Here is a 22851-nt window from a genome sequence, read left to right on the forward strand (position 1 = left end):
GGGACGCAGACGGCAACGATTCGTCTCTCAGCGGTAGCAGCGCCCAAGCTACTGATGAAGGGTAAAATTAAAATTGGATGGTTAGTGTGTGTTCTGAAAGCCAACCCTTGTGTGACCAAGGAAATGGAACGTTGTTTCAGGTGCTGGGGCTTCGGCCATCGGCCATCAGGCGTGTATGCTCTGCAATAATTCAGAGAGAAATGACCACACGATGGGAGGCTTCCAATGCCCAGCGTATAAAAAGGCGAAGGCGGGTCAGCAGTGATGGAGGTGACCCAGATTAATCTCAATCATTGCGACATAGCGCAACAACTGTTGTGGCAGTCGACAACGGAGGCGTTGTGCGACGTCGCGATAATTGCAGAACCGTACCGAATTCCTTCCGGGTAACGGTAACTGGGCAGCTGATAAAGCAGCAATGGCTGCAATACACGTAATGGGCAAGTTCCCCATTGAGGAGGTGGTTTCCAGTTCGTATAAAGGCTTCGTGATGGAGCAGTTCCACCAGATGCTGGACGCGCTGACCGAAAAACTCATCGGGCGAAGGCCGATCATCGTTGCGGGAGACTTTAGCGCTTGGGCTGCGGAGTGGGGAGCAGATGCACCAACGCCAGAGGATACAGTCTGTTAGAAGCTTTGGCTAAGCTGGAAATTGCATGTTCAACGAAAGTACCGTTAGCACCTTTCGTAAAGACGGTCGCGGATCCATCATTGATGTCACTTTTGGCAGTCCATCGCTGATGCCGAACATAAATTGGAGGGTTGCGAAGGGTATACCCATAGCGATCACCAGGCGATTAAGTTTATTATCGGCCGGCGAAATCTGGCGATAAGACAGAGAGCCAGAACCTACGAGCGGAAAAGGAAGACGATGGCCTTTGACAGGGATCTTTTCGTCGAGGCACTTCGGGTGGACGGTGGAAGATCGATCTTGAATGAGAACGAGTTGACAGATATATTGGTCAGGGCTACCATGCCCAGAAAACAGGAACCGAGAAAAGAGCGGCGACCGGCTTATTGGTCGAATGCAACAATTAGCAACCATCGTGCTAGTTGTCTCAGAGCCAGAAGATGCGTCCAAAGAGCCAGAACTGAAGCAGATCGGCAAGAACGTAGCTCGGCGTTTAGAGTGGCCAGGGCTGCATTGAAACGGGAGATAAAACAAAGTAAACGCAACTGCTTCAAGGAGCTGTGCCGAGAAGCAGACGCCAACCCGCGTACCGTATGTTATGGCGAATGTAAAAAGTCCTGTGACAATTAGGGAGTTGCCGAATAAGCTGAAGGTTATCGTGGAGGGACTTTTTCCGACACACGCCCCTGCAATGTGGCCAACAATACCGTACGGTCCAGAAGAGAGGGCTAGCGCTAATGGTCTGCAAGTCTCAATCGATGAAATAGTGGTAGTGGCAAGACAGCTAAAAATGAAGAAGGCCCCTGGTGCTGATGGGATTCCTAACGTGGCTCTTAAGGCAGCAATACAAGCGTTCCCGGTTTTGTTCAGGACCGTGCTGCAGAAATGCTTAGAAGATGGCAGCTTCCCGGACCGATGGAAGATCCAGAAGCTAGTGCTGTTGCCGAAGGCAGGAAAGCCTGCGGGGGATCCAGCGTCATACAGACCAATATGTCTACTGGATACATGCGGAAAACTCATGGAGAGGATAATCCTGAATAGGCTTACGAGGTATACAGAAGATGAACACGGTCTGTCAAACATGCAGTTTGGGTTCCGGAAAGGGAAGTCCACGGTGGATGCAATTCGGGCAGTGATCGAGCGAGCCGAGAAGTCGTCCAAACAGAGGCGAAAAGATCGTTTTTGCGCCGTTGTAACGATCGACGTAGAAAACGCCTTTAACAGCGCCAGCTGGGAGGCCATTGCCGAATCGCTACATAGAATGCATGCCCCGGGATATCTATGCAGAATACTGAGGAGTTACTCCAGGAATTGGACGCTTGTTTACGAGACCGCCGAGGGGCGCAAGACGATGAACATTATGTCTGGAGTCCCACAGGGCTCCATCCTTGGCCCTTGGGGATGTACAACGGTGTACTGTCTCTGAAGCTGCCTAGAGGCGCGGTGATCGTCGGCTTTGCAGATGACATCGTGCTATCGGTGACAGGCGAGTCACTGGAGGAGGTAGAAATGCTGGTGACAGAGGCGATCGGAACTATCGAGAACTGGATGCATGGACCAAAGCTACAAATCGCCCACCATAACGGAGGTTCTGCTGGTTAGCAACTGTAATGCCGTACAACATGCAGTCGTCACCGTCGGAGAGCACATTATTACTTCAACGCGCGCGGTTAAGCATCTGGGAGAAATGATAGACGACCGGTTGAACTTCAACTGCCACGTCGACTACACTTGCGAGAATAGCCAGAATCATGCCGAATTGTTGTGGGCCGAGTAGTAGCAAGCGGAGACATCCGGCTAGTGTGCCATCATCGATACTGCGGTATGGAGGTCCAGCCTGGATCGCAGCACTACGATCGAAGCAGAATCGCGTGAAGCTGAATAGTACCTTCTGACTCATGGCTGTAAGAGTTGCCAGTGCGTATAGAACAATATCGTCGGAGGCAGTAGGTGTTATCGCTGGAATGATCCCCATCAGCATCATGGTTAACGACTGCTACGGACGAAGAAACACCAGAGGAGCACGGAAGCTGGTGAGAGAAGACTCGCTGAGCAAATGGCATCAAGAGTGGGATAGGGCCGAGAATGGTAGATGGACGCACCGACTCATACCGGTTCTGTCATCCTGGTTGAACAGGAATCATGGAGAAGTCGGGTTCCACTTGACGCAGTTTCTGTCGGGTCACGGTTGCTTCAGGCAATATCTGCACCGGTTCGGGCACGCTGCGACACCGTTCTGCCCGGAATGCAGGTCAAACGCCCGTGAGGTTTTTAGTGGGTTAGAGTCCCACACTGTGCCACGTGATGTAGCAATACATCATTAGTGTGCCTGGCATTGAGCGTTTCCTCTCGTAAAAAAACACACACACATACACACTCACACACATATACATACATACACACACAGACATACACACACAGAAAATGCTCAGTTTAAAAACTGTGTCAAATGGTATATGACATTCGGTTTGCCGGGCCTTCTTTCCATTTTCGGTTTTCCGAATAATTTCTATTTCTTTATACTAAAATGTTAAAAAAATGTTAATGTTAAAATACTAAAAGCAAAAATGTTACTCAACGAAGAAACATTTTCATTTTAACAATAATTACAAGAAAATTATACAATACAAATAATTACAGTATCTATTACTTGTCCTGCATTACAAATAGGCTAGAAAAAGTCGGCATCCCTTAGGTGGAAGAGGGCACGAATAGTGGCCATAGAATAGCAAAATAAGAAGTCAAGTACAAGCCGCTTATCAATACTTACGGTTCGTTTGAATGCAATTGACTAAATGCATTATATTGTTACGTTATGTTCGAATATATTGCTTTCTGTTGGGAGGCGGTTCGCGGGTTGAAATCAGATTTACGATTGGCTTACCCAGACAATTTTTGTATCGCATACTCAATCGATAACTATCACACAACTACTGTGTTACCTGACTCATAACGAATATACGTTATATACGGGGGAGGGTCTCGTAACTCACTAACTTGGTGGTTTTTTGTTTAATTGATCATAAATTCGAATAGAGCACAAATACCAACTAGGGTACGGGAGGGTATTCCCAGCACGCTGCTAAATTCGGCATACATTACGTTTTGTTGCTGCGCTTTCCCAAATAAAAGCTTTGCTACTATATAACAATAGTGAAACGAATGTAGCACTACTATAACTATGTTCATAAAAATGTAAGTAATTTGCTAAATTTTGTTCAATAAACATCAAAACCACTGTTTTTCCACTGGCACGTAATCAGGCTGAAAAAACCAGCAGCAATCGCTTACGCGAAACCGCTCTTGATGATGGTTTGGAAAACACATAATTATGATCACGTTTACTTATTCTAGAAACTTAACAGCTGTGATTATGATATCACAGAACAATTCTTCTTCTTTTTATCACGGAAGAACACAAAAGTTCCCTTCTGATATGAAAATATAAATCAATTTTCATTCACTAGCACTTGCAGCATTTTGTTTTTAATTTCAGCATATGGTGCTCTATTTTCACTACTACCAATGTGTGAGGCAGTTACTCCTGAAATTATTCTATCGTGTTGACATAGCTAGTATTTGAGTGACAACCACTTGCTTTTGGTGCTAATGTATATGCATGATTCAATGATACACTAGCGCCAGCAGCAAGCTGTTGTCTCTGCAAAACTAGTTATCTTCAAAGAGCCGGTATATAAGTAATACCGAAACGTTATCTATCGGTCTCTCTTTTGATCTGTTTTTGAAAAGCATTTAACGAACCAGCCGCAGGCTGAACACCTCTCTAATATAGAATAAAAAAAAAGCATTTAATAGGGCTATTTCGGCCGGTCGGATTAAAAAAACACAGACACTACTATTATAGAAAATGGGCTAAATTTAGCCACAGCGACTTCATCATTTCTCGCGACTATAACTGAAATTCAGTAGCGTTTTGTTAAGACCAAAATACACGCCGATATTCAGTAAATATTATTCTATCAACTGGTATAAAAATCTTGTCTCGAATAAATAGAGTCAACGTGATTCCTGAATATTGTTCAGGCTACCGCTTAATGGGCTGGAAATACCCTCCCGTACCCTACATAACATAAGAAATTACCTATTTACCGTCATCCGGGGATACTTGCAACACTTTTGAACTTTGACTTAGTATAACTTTCGAAGTATACCGTTTAGGTGCAAGTATAAGTAGCCAAAACTTGTATCCACCTTTTCGCGCGCTTAATGGCGGCTAATGGGTACAGTTTTCGAAATGTTTATTTGCTTTTGGGAACTCTGCTCACGTATGCTTGAAAGTTCTACAACAACAATTAAGGCTGGAAATATCAACTGGACGTGAATAAAGTTGTCAAAGGCATGCTAACGTTCTCCGAAAGTTGTACCCACTAGCCGCCATTACGCACGCAAAAAGGTCGATAGTGGTTAGTACTTTTGATTTATGTTTATGAGAAAAAATATAAACTAAATGAATCTGTAGAATGAACCGAAAATAGGGATGTTGCAAGTTACCCCGTAAACGGGGTTACTTACAACACTTTTCTGATTTTGCGTTTCTTATGATTTTATATTCGATTTTAAACCGAGAATGACTATTTTTAGATATTTTGAATGTATTTTTGGTAAAACAAGAGATTCTGGAGGCGTTTTTTGTTACCTAATTTCGTCTATCGCTTTTTTAAAGATATTCGGTGAAAATGCAGCATGTCGGCGAACTCCAAATTGCCGTTTGAAGGCACATGGAATTTTTCACAATTTTAATTTTTCTGGAGATGGTGGTAGATAAAATAACATCGTATCTGTCTAACATCTGTCTATTACGATAATTTTCCTTTTTATAAGAGCTGCAAGCCGCGCCATATTGGAAGTAACAACACGAATTCATCGTTTCTTCTCCAAGTTCAAAATATAAACAAAGCTCAAAGTTGCTATTTTGTTAGCTTATAGATGCACTAATTGTGTATAGGAACCAAAAGATAAAAAATAATTCCATGTCAACGAACTGACGCAACTTTGCACATCTATTTTTCCTACTCTGAAAGTGAAATTACTTTCCAATCGTAAAAAAAACAAGCAAAACAATGATATAATGGATTAAACTGAACTATACAATAGATAAACGTCCCTTCTTTAAAATGGCATTGGGTACGAATGGTTATGTTAACAAACAAATGCGTTAGATTTGTCAAAAGCGCGATGCACTGAAGTGTTGCAAGTAACGCCGGTGTTGCAAGTATCCCCGGATGACGGTACTCTAAAAATAAAAGCATGAGAGATTTTAGAATTTCGGAAATAGGGGTTCGTTATGAGTCAGGTAACACAGTAGCAGCTTCTCTCCTCTAGTCTATCTTTCAATCTCTAACTAGAAATCCGCTATTCCTTTAACGTTGACCAATATCCAATCCTTCCCCGCTGTCCAATATCCAATCTTCTCCGAAATCATTTCTCTACAATTCGGCGTAGTAAATATATGACAGCACTTTTAGTGAACTCTCATATATTTGTTCTATGAAAAAATAACTACGTTTATTTCAGAATATAAAATTGAACACGAGCTTGGGTTTATTCGTTCACTATCGGATGGCTACTGATCAAGTGATCGTTATCTGCTATCGGATTGATTCGTGTATGCAATTAGACCGATCATGAGCTCTTTCTATATTAGTGATAAAAATAGTGGTGTCTCTTTTTTACAAAATTCGATATCGTATACAAATTAGATGTTGGATTAACGTATAAACAGATCAGTTACTTTGAAGCTTATGTAACATCGAACACTTTCTTTAATGCTGATTTACGTTAATGCTTCTATGCATCAACAATGTTAATATACGTTTTATAAGCATTAAGATTGCTAATATACAAAAGTTTGGCACCAGGGATGCAGAATTATTTCTAAAATACGGTTTTGGATTAATGCTTGGGGTATGGGCACCTTATCACGTGTCGCACGCCCTCAAATTAGAACGAGTCCAAAACATTTTATAGGGTAGATGCTCCAGTAGTTGTGGTAGTACCTATAGTGGTGAAAACTCGAAATATATCGTAATTTTGGCGGATTTCGAGATAATTTAAATGTCCTATTGTTAAATATATATTTGTTAACAATTTTATCAAAGATATACAGTTAAAATCTAAGATGTTGGTGCAAAAATTATACATTCCTTTTGAGCAGACCAATAAAGTGCAATTGCTTAAGAAATTCGAAACAATCCATAGCATTTTAACAAGCCTACGCTGTTCTCCACCTGCTGCCATGCTCACTGCAAGCGTTACTAAGGGCGGTAAAAAAATTCCATTATTATAGGCAAATTTTCCACTATTAGAGGAACAATACCACTACTTTAGGAGCACAGACTAATGTCAGGAAAAGCAATATTTTAAATATATCAACCAGCAGAATGGTATAATTTTGGTATGTATTTAAAGCCAACATTATGGTGCACCATATTATCATGTAGTTCAATTGGAAACTGAATTTGTGCGTTCAAATTGTCTTTAAACACTATCCACCGACATAATCCCTCCATTACTGGAGCATCTACCCTACGGTTTGCCCTTCGTCAACTCCCCTGGACTAATCCTACAGAGTAGCTTCCATATACCTCACGCTGTTTACTGGTTGGCTTGGAAACGCTCTCCGCTAGACGCCTAAAATTGCAACTCACAAACCGCAGCGACTGTCCATCATTACTTGCAAGCATAAATATAAATGCTCCAGCTCGCATTCTCCGAACTCATGATGTACTTCTGTTGCCACTCAATAGAACAAACTATGGGTACAGTAACCCATTTAGTGCTTGCATTTGTGCTTTTAACGTTGTCTACGGTCATTTTGACTTAGTAAGAACGATTTTGTAAATAGAATTAAGAATTTAACTTAAGCAACAGTCTGTACGAGAATTTTCGAAGAAGAAAAAAAATATTCGCAGCCAAAGAGTGATCCGCAGTGTTTCGGCACGAATGCACTAGCAGGTGTATAGTGTCGCTAATAAACAACAACAACAAATATTCGCAGCACCAAACGCAAATGATTTTCTCCGGTGAAAGACAAATGTAAGCTACAGCCCAACAAACATTTTTGTGAATAGTAGCTTATTCAACCGTTGTATAACTAATTATCGAGTAGCAAACAAATAGAATGTTTGTTAGGAGTTTAATATCAACCATAATTACAATAAATTTAAGTTTTCCAGTTTTAAGCAGCCGCTATAGTAAACCGCGCTGCTCTAAAGATTATTATCTTTGGAATTCCTAACCCAACAACACCGAAGGAACATTTTTGTTGTATTCAAGCGCTTGTTCCATTAGTTTTAGCTATACAATAGTTCAATAGGTTACTCTTAAACAAAAATATTTATTGGGCAACCTGTTAACATTCCATGACTAGGGTACGGGAGGGTATTTTCTGCCTACTTCTAAATTCAGCTTATTTTCCTTTCTTTTCTTTTCTTTTTCTTTTCTTTTGCCAAATAACTTTACCAATATCGCTTACAAATACCAATTGCTCAATAGGCTGAAAATACCCTCCCATATCCTATTAGTTATTTCCCTTTTTTGTAACATTTGAAAAATTCAATCTGCAATAGCTTTATCGAAGTTACGTTTTGTCATAAAATTTTTCATTGAAGTGTGAGATGCATTCCAAGGTAACCTATAAACATTAACATACGAAATAAATCAGCCACTTATTAGCTTATATGGCATTTCATACTACACGTTGCTGTTTATTAGCTTTTTGACTGCCGCCTAACTGCATTAAATTGGCATCCACAATTCTTTTCAAATCCTTCGTGTCGGTAATCAGCTGCTAATAAGCATTGTCAGTACGATAAGAGAATTAGCAGTAAAGTAGTCATATATGTTGCCAAAGTAGTTTTTAAGTAGCATTTAAGATTATTTAAATGCTTATTGGCTGGCATTCGTAATGCGTGTTGGTTATCAGGGTTATCAAATGCTCCTTCAATGTCTAACAAAGCAGCCAACAATATTTGCCTGGCTTCTAACGTTTTTTTTTTTTTCAATTTTTGTTACGAGTATATAAAGTGCTGCTATTGTTGAATTTTCATGTTGGTGTGCAAATTGGTTTTTGTTTAAATTGACGAGAGGCTAACTGGCCTGAAAGACTTTGGATCTTTTTTCATCTTTTATGTTCACTTTTGGGATAAGAACAACTCGAATTGTTAACAAAGAAGAAAAATTATTGTTATCCTTGAATTCTACTACCATGGTGCAAATCGAATTGGCCGCCAATTTTTAAGAAGATTCTGTGTAATTTTAGCTAAATTTTAGCCATATCCAACCTATTTACAGGTAAACTTATTTAAGAGCGTAGATTTAAAGTAACGCAAATAGGCCATATATGGTTAGAACTATTTTAGAATTGTCGTTTTCAATCGAATTTCCTTAGAATTCTATAAAAACTTCATGGCATTGGGCCACAACGTCCATCTTTGCGAATTGAACTTTAGTAGGGGATTGTTCCCTGTTGTGAAATAGTTTCGGTTGTAAAACACCCATCGTTTTTGACGTGATTATTAAACTAGCACTACCAAATTACTACCAACGTCCCGTATATTGTACTCTACCTTTTGAGCAAACAACAATCAAAATACAGCTTTTAGAATGTTTTGTAGGAAACGTGTTCGAAAAACATGCTAGAAAAAGTTTTTTAGAATGTTTTGGGATTGATTTTTTTTGCCTACCAACCAACCAATAGAAAAAACAATAAAAAAATATATATATAACCTTAGTTTTGGACCTCTGTTTCATCACACAAACAAATTTTAAGTGAAATAATTTACTCAAAAACCTTCCAGTTGGTGTCGAGGTATGATGCTGGCCTAATAAGCCTGCCGTCGTATGTTCGAATCTCGACTGGAAGAGGCTGTTAGAGTCAATAGGATCGTAGCAATTGGCCCTGCAATTGTCCTATACACTAACAGATGGCTCGAAGTCCGTCGTATAAAAACAGAAGGTCAAGCTTCGATAACGGAATGTAGCACCTAGGCTTTGCTTTTTTTTAAATTTACTCAAAAAATATTATATAAATTTTTACAAACTCGTGTTCGCCCCGGTTGTGAAATAGTGAAGTTCTCCGGTTATGAAAAATTCAGAAAAACGATTATTCAATACTTTAATGATCACAAACATTTTCAAAATACTCTTCAAACACATGAGCATTATGCTAATCCGCATATTTGAGATCTCGAACTTCCATGCATTGATTACAATTTAGATTATAATTAAGAAACGGAAAAATTACTTTGAATTTAAGGTGTTTTCCATTAATAAACGAATGTAATATTTTATTTTCATTTTATATTTTTTATTTTGTTCTTTATTTTCATTTTCTACGTCTCCCAATTTCGTTATAACTTTTTTGTTTCAAGCAAAAAATATATGCTCTCTTTTAAATGCTTTAAAAAGATTCGGAATTAAATAATCCGTGACCAAAAAACAAAACCTATTTATTCTAAACTAGCTGACCCGACAAACTTCGTATTGCCACAAATTAACCTGTGTTGTACATAAATCATGAATCTCGGATGATCTTTGTCACTATCTCGAGTTTTGCAAGCCCCCCAGTGGGCGGCGCTTCCGACGGCGGGTCACCGGCAACACTCGCGACCGGCTCGTCCTGAATGATCTACTGTTTTACCTGACTCACTGCGAATATGCGTATTATTGAAATAAAACGTAACCATGCGCTTTATTCGTTTAAAACGCATATGCAGTTAATATCGATAACAAACGATTTTTTGTAAGTTGTGCTTTTGTTATTGCATTTAATTTGTAAAAAGTTGAATAAATAACAATTCAGTTTCACAATACAATTATTGCGTACTACTGGCACATGAAATATAACGTTTAAGTACGTTATTTTTAGTGATCAAAATTAACGATATTTTCGATACAAGGGCGATATTTTTCGAAACCTTTCGAACCAACACGATACCGCGAATACAACGCATTTCGCAGTGAGTCAGGTAACACAGTAGTGTTACTATAGATAGTTTTTGTGGTCTTGTTATTGATTAATGTTTTATGGAAGAGTCACGAATTTCTCGAGTTGGATTAGTTTTTGAGTTTCGCAAAAATTTCTGTTTTATTTGTATGAGAGTCCATATCCCCCTACCACAGGGGTGAGAGGTCTCTAACTATCATAAAATAAGTTCAAGACTCAAAAATCTCCTACATGCTAAATTTGGTTCCATTTGCTTGATTAGTACTCAAATTATAAGGAAATTTGTATTTCATTTGTATGGGAGCCCACCCTCTTGAAGTGTGGAAGGATCCTAATTCACCGTAGAAAATATTTTTGCCTCCAAAAACCTCCACATGCCGAATTTGGTGCTATTTGCTTGATTAGTTCTCGAATTATGGGGAAATTTGTATTTCATTTGTATTGGAGCCCCCCCTCCTAATGTGGGAAGAGGTCCTAATTCATCACAGAAAAAATTCTTGCCTCCAAAAACACCTACACGCCAAATTTGGTTCCATTTGCTTGATTAGTTCTCGAGTTATGAGGAAAATTGTATTTCGTTTGTATAGGACCCCCCCTCCTAAAGTGGGGAGGGGTCCCAATTCATCATTGAAAAAAAAATTGTCTCCAAAAACACACATATGCCAAATTTGGTTCAATTCGCTTGATTAGTTCTCGAGTTATGAGGAAATTTGTATTTCTCCTCTTAAAGTGGGGAGTGGTCCTAATTCACCATAGAAAATTTTCTTGCTCTCGAAAACCTTCACATGCCAAATTTGGTTGCATTTGCTTGATTAGTTCTCGAGTTATGAGGAAATTTGTATGGAAGCCCCCCCTCTTAAAGGGGAGAGGAGTTATAATTCCTCTTATAAAGAGGGGAGGGGTCTCAATTCACCATAGAATAAATTCTTGTCACCAAAAAAAACACCCACATGCCAAATGTTGTTCTATTTGCTTGATTAGTTCTCGAGTTAGGAGGAAATTTGTATTTCATTTGTACAGGAGCCCCCCCTCTTAGAGTGGGGAGGGGTCCTAATTCACCGTAGAAAATTTTCTTGCCCTCGAAAACCTTCACATGCCAAATTTGGTTCCATTTGCTTGATTAGTTCTCGAGTTATGAGGAAATTTGTATGGAAGCCCCCCCTCTTAAAGGGGAGAGGAGTTACAATTCCCCTTATAAAGAGGGAGGGGTCTCAATTTACCATAGAATAAATTCTTGTCACCGAAAACACCCACATGCCAAATATGGTTCTATTTGCTTGATTAGTTCTCGAGTTATGAGGAAATTTGTATTTCATTTGTATAGGAGCCCCCCTCCTAAAGTGGGGAAAGGTTCTTATTCATCATAGAAAAAATTCTTGCCTCCAAAAACACCTACATGCCAAATTTGGTTCCATTTGCTGGATTAGCTCTCGAGTTATAAGGAAATTTGTATTTCGTTTGTATAGGAGCCCCCCCCCACTTAAAGTGGAGTTATAATTCCCCTTATAAAGAGGGGAGGGGTCTCAAATTACCCTAGAATAAATTCTTGTCACCGAAAACACCCACATGCCAAATTTGGTTCTATTTGCTTGATTAGTTCTCGAGTTATGCAGAAATTTGTGTTACATTTGTATGGGAGCTCCCCCTCTTAGTGGGGGGAGGGGTCTCTAACCATCACTAAAACCTTTCCTGGCCCCAAAAACCTCTACATGCAAATTTTCACGCCGATTGGTTCAGTAGTTTTTGATTCTATAAGGAACACAGGACAGACAGACAGACAGACAGACAGACAGACAGACAGACAGACAGACAGACAGACAGACAGACAGACAGACAGACAGACAGACAGACAGACAGACAGACAGACAGACAGACAGACAGACAGACAGACAGACAGACAGACAGACAGACAGACAGACAGACAGACAGACAGACAGACAGACAGACAGACAGACAGACAGACAGACAGACAGACAGACAGACAGACAGACAGACAGACAGACAGACAGACAGACAGACAGACAGACAGACAGACAGACAGACAGACAGACAGACAGACAGACAGACAGACAGACAGACAGACAGACAGACAGACAGACAGACAGACAGACAGACAGACAGACAGACAGACAGACAGACAGACAGACAGACAGACAGACAGACAGACAGACAGACAGACAGACAGACAGACAGACAGACAGACAGACAGACAGACAGACAGACAGACAGACAGACAGACAGACAGACAGACAGACAGACAGACAGACAGACAGACAGACAGACAGACAGACAGACAGACAGACAGACAGACAGACAGACAGACAGACAGACAGACAGACAGACAGACAGACAGACAGACAGACAGACAGACAGACAGACAGACAGACAGACAGACAGACAGACAGACAGACAGACAGACAGACAGACAGACAGACAGACAGACAGACAGACAGACAGACAGACAGACAGACAGACAGACAGACAGACAGACAGACAGACAGACAGACAGACAGACAGACAGACAGACAGACAGACAGACAGACAGACAGACAGACAGACAGACAGACAGACAGACAGACAGACAGACAGACAGACAGACAGACAGACAGACAGACAGACAGACAGACAGACAGACAGACAGACAGACAGACAGACAGACAGACAGACAGACAGACAGACAGACAGACAGACAGACAGACAGACAGACAGACAGACAGACAGACAGACAGACAGACAGACAGACAGACAGACAGACAGACAGACAGACAGACAGACAGACAGACAGACAGACAGACAGACAGACAGACAGACAGACAGACAGACAGACAGACAGACAGACAGACAGACAGACAGACAGACAGACAGACAGACAGACAGACAGACAGACAGACAGACAGACAGACAGACAGACAGACAGACAGACAGACAGACAGACAGACAGACAGACAGACAGACAGACAGACAGACAGACAGACAGACAGACAGACAGACAGACAGACAGACAGACAGACAGACAGACAGACAGACAGACAGACAGACAGACAGACAGACAGACAGACAGACAGACAGACAGACAGACAGACAGACAGACAGACAGACAGACAGACAGACAGACAGACAGACAGACAGACAGACAGACAGACAGACAGACAGACAGACAGACAGACAGACAGACAGACAGACAGACAGACAGACAGACAGACAGACAGACAGACAGACAGACAGACAGACAGACAGACAGACAGACAGACAGACAGACAGACAGACAGACAGACAGACAGACAGACAGACAGACAGACAGACAGACAGACAGACAGACAGACAGACAGACAGACAGACAGACAGACAGACAGACAGACAGACAGACAGACAGACAGACAGACAGACAGACAGACAGACAGACAGACAGACAGACAGACAGACAGACAGACAGACAGACAGACAGACAGACAGACAGACAGACAGACAGACAGACAGACAGACAGACAGACAGACAGACAGACAGACAGACAGACAGACAGACAGACAGACAGACAGACAGACAGACAGACAGACAGACAGACAGACAGACAGACAGACAGACAGACAGACAGACAGACAGACAGACAGACAGACAGACAGACAGACAGACAGACAGACAGACAGACAGACAGACAGACAGACAGACAGACAGACAGACAGACAGACAGACAGACAGACAGACAGACAGACAGACAGACAGACAGACAGACAGACAGACAGACAGACAGACAGACAGACAGACAGACAGACAGACAGACAGACAGACAGACAGACAGACAGACAGACAGACAGACAGACAGACAGACAGACAGACAGACAGACAGACAGACAGACAGACAGACAGACAGACAGACAGACAGACAGACAGACAGACAGACAGACAGACAGACAGACAGACAGACAGACAGACAGACAGACAGACAGACAGACAGACAGACAGACAGACAGACAGACAGACAGACAGACAGACAGACAGACAGACAGACAGACAGACAGACAGACAGACAGACAGACAGACAGACAGACAGACAGACAGACAGACAGACAGACAGACAGACAGACAGACAGACAGACAGACAGACAGACAGACAGACAGACAGACAGACAGACAGACAGACAGACAGACAGACAGACAGACAGACAGACAGACAGACAGACAGACAGACAGACAGACAGACAGACAGACAGACAGACAGACAGACAGACAGACAGACAGACAGACAGACAGACAGACAGACAGACAGACAGACAGACAGACAGACAGACAGACAGACAGACAGACAGACAGACAGACAGACAGACAGACAGACAGACAGACAGACAGACAGACAGACAGACAGACAGACAGACAGACAGACAGACAGACAGACAGACAGACAGACAGACAGACAGACAGACAGACAGACAGACAGACAGACAGACAGACAGACAGACAGACAGACAGACAGACAGACAGACAGACAGACAGACAGACAGACAGACAGACAGACAGACAGACAGACAGACAGACAGACAGACAGACAGACAGACAGACAGACAGACAGACAGACAGACAGACAGACAGACAGACAGACAGACAGACAGACAGACAGACAGACAGACAGACAGACAGACAGACAGACAGACAGACAGACAGACAGACAGACAGACAGACAGACAGACAGACAGACAGACAGACAGACAGACAGACAGACAGACAGACAGACAGACAGACAGACAGACAGACAGACAGACAGACAGACAGACAGACAGACAGACAGACAGACAGACAGACAGACAGACAGACAGACAGACAGACAGACAGACAGACAGACAGACAGACAGACAGACAGACAGACAGACAGACAGACAGACAGACAGACAGACAGACAGACAGACAGACAGACAGACAGACAGACAGACAGACAGACAGACAGACAGACAGACAGACAGACAGACAGACAGACAGACAGACAGACAGACAGACAGACAGACAGACAGACAGACAGACAGACAGACAGACAGACAGACAGACAGACAGACAGACAGACAGACAGACAGACAGACAGACAGACAGACAGACAGACAGACAGACAGACAGACAGACAGACAGACAGACAGACAGACAGACAGACAGACAGACAGACAGACAGACAGACAGACAGACAGACAGACAGACAGACAGACAGACAGACAGACAGACAGACAGACAGACAGACAGACAGACAGACAGACAGACAGACAGACAACCCCAGCAACTTTATTTTATTACAACTTATATCAATTCGTCTTTTTCCAGCCTTCGCTATACGTCTTGATTTTGGCGGTGAGTGTAGTGCATGGAGATTACACTTCACATATGAAGCCAATAATCGGCAGCAGTTATAGCAAAAGTCCATTGTTGCATACTAGTTGGCCATTGAAACACAACCTTGCCTCAACGGTATTGAAACCGTACATGGTTCAATTGCGAAGTGGAAGTCGGCTGACTCCGGTTGCAGTCCGACCGGCGCCGGGTATGATGATGAGGTATTCAATTCTTCAATTTAATGTTTAGCTGATGATCGACTGAAGCATCAACTTTCCTTTTAGTTTAAAGCGCCCAGTTAAATCGGTTCTTAGCCCGACGTACCCGTTACTGAAGACACCGCATATGAAACGACCTATCATAGCTTCCCCCCATACCTCATACGTGTTGAACCTGAATTTGAAACACAAACTCCACAGTTCTCCACCTGCACCCAAAACGGGAGGAATAGTTTTTGAAAAACTAAAACCGGTAAGATACGCAATGAAGTAAACCGGATGTACTGCATTATGTGAAATGTGTGCTTCGTAAATTCAGCTAGTACCACAGTCAAGCGGACTCTTGACCTCCCCTAAGGATGGCGCAATCCATACGATTCCCGCCCCGAACCTGGCAGGCAGTCAAGGAAATGCAGTTCATCAACTACAAATCACCTCATTTGAGGACAATAATCATTTGGAAATCGATATACATAAAGCGACGAAGCCGGTTTTGCCAACCAAGAGCACGTTTGCCCCTAAACCTACTTATGCTGCCCTATCGACGGTAAGTTTTTGATTTCACGGTTTTATGGTGAGCTTCACCCAAGCAATATTGTGATGGAAAGGATCATTACTCTGTTCAGCGTAGCGTGAAATCACACTCAGATTTAAGCACCCGCAGATTGTTTGATGTGCCTTTTACAGCGTTAATGAAAGTGAAAAAATATGCTGCGGTGAATGATTTGAAATATCGAGCATCTCTCTTTGTATTGTTTCTATTTCTTTCGTATACTTTTAGCCATCGATTACGACATTCCGTCACCAAACGCCATATCTCCCAGTAACGGCGCACCAGTATCAAGTCAAGGAGGAACACAACAATGACTTAACACTAAAAGATCCGCTATCCGGAAAGAAAACATATTTTGCCCCCGACCCTGATCCATCTCTCCCTAACAGAACATTAAAACCTACTCAAGATCCTTTAAGCGAACCAAGTAACGGGAAATATCCGCCTGGAGACCTTTTGATACAGGCTCAAAATCAAGCCCAGTATTTATCTCAGTTCAACACGACACCTTTTAAACAGAAACCGTTTTATGGAATTGCTACAGCTGCCCCACAACCAGGTTACGGCATTCCATTGGCCTCACAACCACAACTTCAGCAACACATTCTTCAACAAACATCAATGCTACAGGGAATGCCATTGTCTGTTAGTATTTCTACGGCTACTGAAGGACATCCCACTTGTACAGTTAACATCTCTTCATTATTTTTCAGCTGTACAACCCAACGTATCTCGTAACACAGTCTAATAACCTGTTCAACAACCATCAGCAACAGTTACAAACGAATTTGTTCAAACCGGAGACTAACTTCCTCGGAACAGTTCCAGCACCGCAACCCGCGCCCGGCAATATTTTACTTAATTCATATTCCTACAAACACCCAGAGCCGGCAGCCAGCGCAGGTCAAATCCTTGCCGCAACGCAAGACCAACTGCACGAGCTCCAGTCTGCTGTAAGTCAGATACAGTTAAATGATTTGCAACAACAACAATCACATGATGTTCCAACGTACGCCCAGCTTGTTGGACACGAACAGCTAGCACTGCACCAACAACAAATTCCTCAGCAAAACCAACTTGAGCAGCAATTACAGCAGCAGCTTATTCAGCAACAGGAGAAGGCCTCTCACAATCAGCTTACCGAAAGTGAAATTGCGAATTTACTGAACTACGGTACCATTAACCTACACAATAATTTATCACCAAATGACTACTACCACTACCAGGTAGATCAGGAGCAGCAGAACGCTTTTCACCCACAACCCCAGCAAAAGCAGCAATTATCATTCTACGAGCTCTCCGAACGCCAACGGGAAAACGAGCAAATCCTTGCCCAAGCCCAACAAGATCTGTTTCAACAGCAGCAGCAGCAGCAGCAGCAGGTCCAGCATCAGAATCCTTATCAGCAGCAACAAACTGAGCCATCGCAGTCGCCTCAAACGACAGATTACCTGCTCGCATTTCAGGAACACCAGCAAGCCGTCGCGAACGCATTGGGACTAGGTGGTGATGCGCAAAATAGTAAGAGGGCGACTGCCGAGTCCGAAACTGCCACAACCCCTCTTCGGATATTCGTTCCGGACAACGAGAGTGACTATCCCAATAGTGTAAGTAAACTTTGTGAACAATCTGATACCTGATACGCCAGAAGAAGGGAACGTTATGAAGTTAACGTGTAACATATTAGGACCCAATTTGCGATCCAGTCGCTCAATGGCACGAATTTTCAAATGATTATTATTTTATCAAAATCCCAGGAATATTGAGAAAGAAGATACAAAAACATATGGGTAGGTGGATCCGAAAACTACATATACAATGTTTTTGTTTCATACGAGACAAAATTTCGTCATAAGCGGATAATCCAGTACCTACCGGAAGAATCCCTGTCGTGTAATTTTTATCCTTAAATGATTTGGAATTTACAGAAAGCTCTACCAACTTTTTTGTGGAGTTTTGGATTTTATGTTATTATTCCTAAACAGGGATGGCAAAAAATCGCTTCTAGCGATCAGGATCATGGAAGCGATCAGATTCGGATTCATTGACGTCACTACTTGTAGGCGACAGACGCTTTGTCGCGCTCCGTACAGATTGTGACAGGCCTCATGTCGGATCATGTTCATGGCATGATTGCGTTGAGAAGTATAATAGATACAGACGATTGGTTGTGTGCATCGTATGAATCGCAATACAAACAACATGTGTGACCTTTTTTCTCACAGCTGGGCGGGATGTAACACTATGGTCGACTGTTGAGACTGTTTAGAGAGCAGAATCTTGTGATCGACACTAAAGATTCACTGTTTGTCATGATCTGTACGGATCGTGAATTGTGCGTGTGGCGATGGCTCACTGATTTTATCGGAATCACTGATTTCCATCCCTGTTCCTAAATGAATGTGAACTACATTGGAAAGAAAATTGGGTTTATAGTGCATGACATGGTTATTTAAAAGTAATTAAATACTTCCATCCCTGTTCCTAAATGAATGTGAACTACATTGGAAAGAAAATTGGGTTTATAGTGCATGACATGGTTATTTAAAAGTAATTAAATACAAATTTTGTATTTTTGAGCTGAACTTGATTTGATTTAATAATTCTTCTTCAGTAGAGTTCACTATCCGGAACACTTTATTATAGAGAAGGTAAGGCAGGGCGTATACTTATCAGTGAACTGCACATTAAACTTCAAATTGGACATAAAACTGGCGAAGTCCATTTATATTATTATATTATATTATACTAGTCTTACGAATCTTACGATCCGGAAAATATAAATGTCTGTTCAGAATTCAGAAAACTGCGGATACATTCCATTGGCCAGTGTTTGCAAAGATGTTTAATATAATATAAAAGATTAAAATTGGGCCTGGATATGAGTTTGCATTCTTACTAAAACTTGAAGTTTTATTTGAAATTTGACCTTAAATGGAATACAATAAGACTTGAAATGATTTGAATGAGATATGGAAATGGGCTTGAAATAGAACTAATTGAATTGAAATTGGAGTTAAAATTGAACTTAAAATTAAAGTTAAAAATGGACTTTAAATTCAAAAGGCGAAAGTCGGACACACACAAGTTAAAATTTTAGTTGTAAGTCGAAACTCAAAAGTAAAGAGTTGAAGGTCACAAGTAAAAAGTAAGAATAGAAAAAGAGTTTAAGTTCAAAAGTCAAATATCCGAAGCTAAAACTTAAAATTCAGGAGTCCGAATTATAAACCGCACGTCAAAAACAAAAAGTCAAATATCAAAAAATATTCAAATGATTAAAATAAAAAAAATCAAAAGATAAAAATTAAAAGTATAAAAACAAAAGTCAAATAACCGAATTTAAGGAGGAACCATGGGGGGCTCCGTAGCCGCAAGGTTACCGAATCTGCTTTGATAATCGAGTGGTCGTGGTTTCGAATCTTAGTAGGATCAGGCAATTCGATGTCATGTGACTTTAGCATGGGTGTATTCTCAGGCTCCTCATTACCCTTCCTTCATGCTTAATTCCATATGACCCCTATAAAAGCATAATTAGGAGGAAATCGAAATGAAAATGCTTTGTTTACCATACCATTTACCAGCCGAAAGCCGGGGTGGCTCTCGCCGTATCAAGATTTCCTCTCCATTACAGTCGGTCCTAGGATACTCGTCGTCAATTTGTAGCGCGTTTCGACACACGCAAGTCAGCGTCAACCTGGTCGAGCCATCTAGCACGTTGGGCCCATCTATGCCTGATGCTGGTGGCACAGAACAGAAGTGGAAGTAGAAATCCAAACACGTACATGCTACACTCAAGTCGCTTTTTACGCGAAGGATACGTCCCGCGTAAAAAAACCGCCTAAATTCCGAAAACCGCGTGAAAAAAACCGTGTAAATTCCGAAAACCGCGTTAGAAAAACCGCGTAAATTCCGTAAACCGCGTAAAAAAGCCGTGTAAATTCCAAAATTCAGCTCTGAATTGTAAATACTGCGTCAGAGAAACTGCAACGTCACGATGGGTTGTTTTTTTTATTTAAAAGTCAATGTTCGTTTACCTGTTTGTATGTACCGCCATAACTCTAGAACGACTGGACGATTTTCCATCAAATTTAGTATACACATAGATACATAGAGGGAGGGGGATGTCTAAAAAAAGGGCTTTGTATTTTTTACATCTTTCTTGTCATTTATTGAGATTTTAATTACGTTACTTGATTCTATGCCCACAGGTCAAGGCCCAAAAGCGTATGGATGAACTGAATTACGAATATCCGGAAGATGACGAGGCAGTCAATCCTTACAATACGGAACCCAGTGCCAGGAAAAACGGCATAAGCAGACTTGATGCCGATCAATTGGAAGAAGCACCTATCGGAGATGACAATACTAGTACCGTAAGGGCGGAGGAAAGTGATGATGACAGTGAAATCTATAGGCAATATAGCAATCATCGATTAGACTAAAATATTTCAATTTCCGGAAAATCGGTCCAGTTTAGGTATCTCAATTCATTTTAGTTTATAGAACTATGTCTAGAAAATTTTAAATAGTTTCGCATGAACACTTATAGAGCTGAGCGTCATCTAACAACTGCTTTTATTTACGGTCTTAAAAACTTTTAACTAAATGTCAATAACTCAATTGCTGCTTACAAAACTTTAATTGCGCTGGTATCGCCGTAAAAGTAAATTTTCAACTTTGGAGTAAAATTATTTCTATTTGAGTGACTATATATAGAGTGGCGACACTGTCAAAATTGGAATGATAATTATCTGTCAGTGTCATTCCAATCGAGCAGACTGCCTATCCAACTCGTGTACAGGAAAGAGAAAGAAAATACCCATTGCATACATTTTGGATGACATATGTTGCCACTCTGTATATAGTCACTCCAATATCTATGAGTGTTCCATAAATAACCAATTTTATAATTTATTTTGCTGAAATGATACAGCTAGATGAGCAGAAAAAAAGCAAGTCAAGGCTGGTTTCCGGGATTGTTGTAGGTTATGCAATAGAAAACATCATTCTTCCTGCGGTGCTAAAAAGAATGCATTCAAAAGTGCAAGATAAAATTTAGTTACTGATTTTGGGTGTTGAATCAATTCATAGCGTCACAGGCAGGATAGGTTTACAGCACTGATGAAATCATTGTCCTTGCGTTGTAATGTCGTAAATATTATGTTTCCGTGATATCCAAGAGTAGTACCTACACTACCGAATACTTGAGACGATGAAATTTCAATGTAACAAGCGTGAAGTATGTTTGTCTGCGATCTCTTGTTTCCAACTTCCTTTCTGTAGCTGTAGCTTGTGGCCAATGAAATTATTTATTTTATTTATTGCTTAATATTATGCTACTATGAGAGTTTATAAAGTAATTTATTTACAATAAATAATAAAAACAAAGCTTGTTGTGTAAATTATTAGAAAGCCAGCCGAGTAAGGAAGATAATAACCTCAAATCATTCTCACAGAACTTTATTCCTTTAAGGGGACATAAACGACTAAAATTTTTGAAAAAATCATTTTTTATTTTAGTTTTTGATTCTTGAAGTTCAGGAAAAAAAAAGAAAATAAAGAAAAAACATGACTCTAAAAATAAAATTTTGTCTTCTTTTTTTTCTCTGGTTATGTTATGTTTACAAAGCTCTAAAGTTAAAAAAGTGCATATACCAAAAAAACCAAAAAAGTTTGTTCCAATCCAATACGTTATGTAATTTCTGAGAAAAAGGTACCTAAAGTTTGAAAATTGTGTTTTACAGGAGCGGTGTTTGTACCACGCCGCATTGTAATGCTTATGTGTATGATCGTATGGCCACTTGCCGTAGTCGGATCATTACAAAATTAGTATCAAAATAAGTGGAAAAGATTGTAGAATCAAAATATGAAATCAAAAAATAATGTTTTCTTCAAAAATTTTAGTCGTTTATGACACCTTAAAGAAGACTCGTTCGAAATTTTCCGAAAAATCGTTATTATGAAACAACTACTTCTATACTAGACGTTAGTTACATCACATGAACACTTTTAGGGGCTGGTACCAAATGGCCTAAACACAAATGGCCGAATTCCAATAACAGTCACAGAAGGCCGAGTCGCGAAAGGCTGAACCATGAAAGGTCGAATTTTCCCGGAATACCCAAATCAACAAAATTTTTATTGCTCATTTTGTTAGACTTGACACATTTTAAA

The 22851-nt window shown here is 40.9% G+C and overlaps 1 protein-coding gene across 1 annotated transcript in view; it reads left to right on the forward strand.

Moving 5' to 3' along the window:
* The first annotated feature begins 418 nt into the window (after positions 1–418).
* LOC128745687 (uncharacterized) overlaps positions 419–22851 on the forward strand; it is a 30478-nt gene continuing 8045 nt past the window's right edge. The window contains exons 1-8 of the mRNA XM_053842765.1: positions 419–622; positions 15898–16127; positions 16191–16377; positions 16444–16671; positions 16906–17322; positions 17391–18059; positions 18099–18284; positions 20886–21050. Of these exons, the coding sequence (XP_053698740.1) occupies positions 419–622; positions 15898–16127; positions 16191–16377; positions 16444–16671; positions 16906–17322; positions 17391–18059; positions 18099–18284; positions 20886–21050 (2286 nt within the window). The remainder of the gene's footprint in view (positions 623–15897; positions 16128–16190; positions 16378–16443; positions 16672–16905; positions 17323–17390; positions 18060–18098; positions 18285–20885; positions 21051–22851) is intronic.

The sequence above is a fragment of the Sabethes cyaneus genome, chromosome 1, assembly GCF_943734655.1.
Source record: "Sabethes cyaneus chromosome 1, idSabCyanKW18_F2, whole genome shotgun sequence".
NCBI classification, from domain to species: domain Eukaryota; kingdom Metazoa; phylum Arthropoda; class Insecta; order Diptera; family Culicidae; genus Sabethes; species Sabethes cyaneus.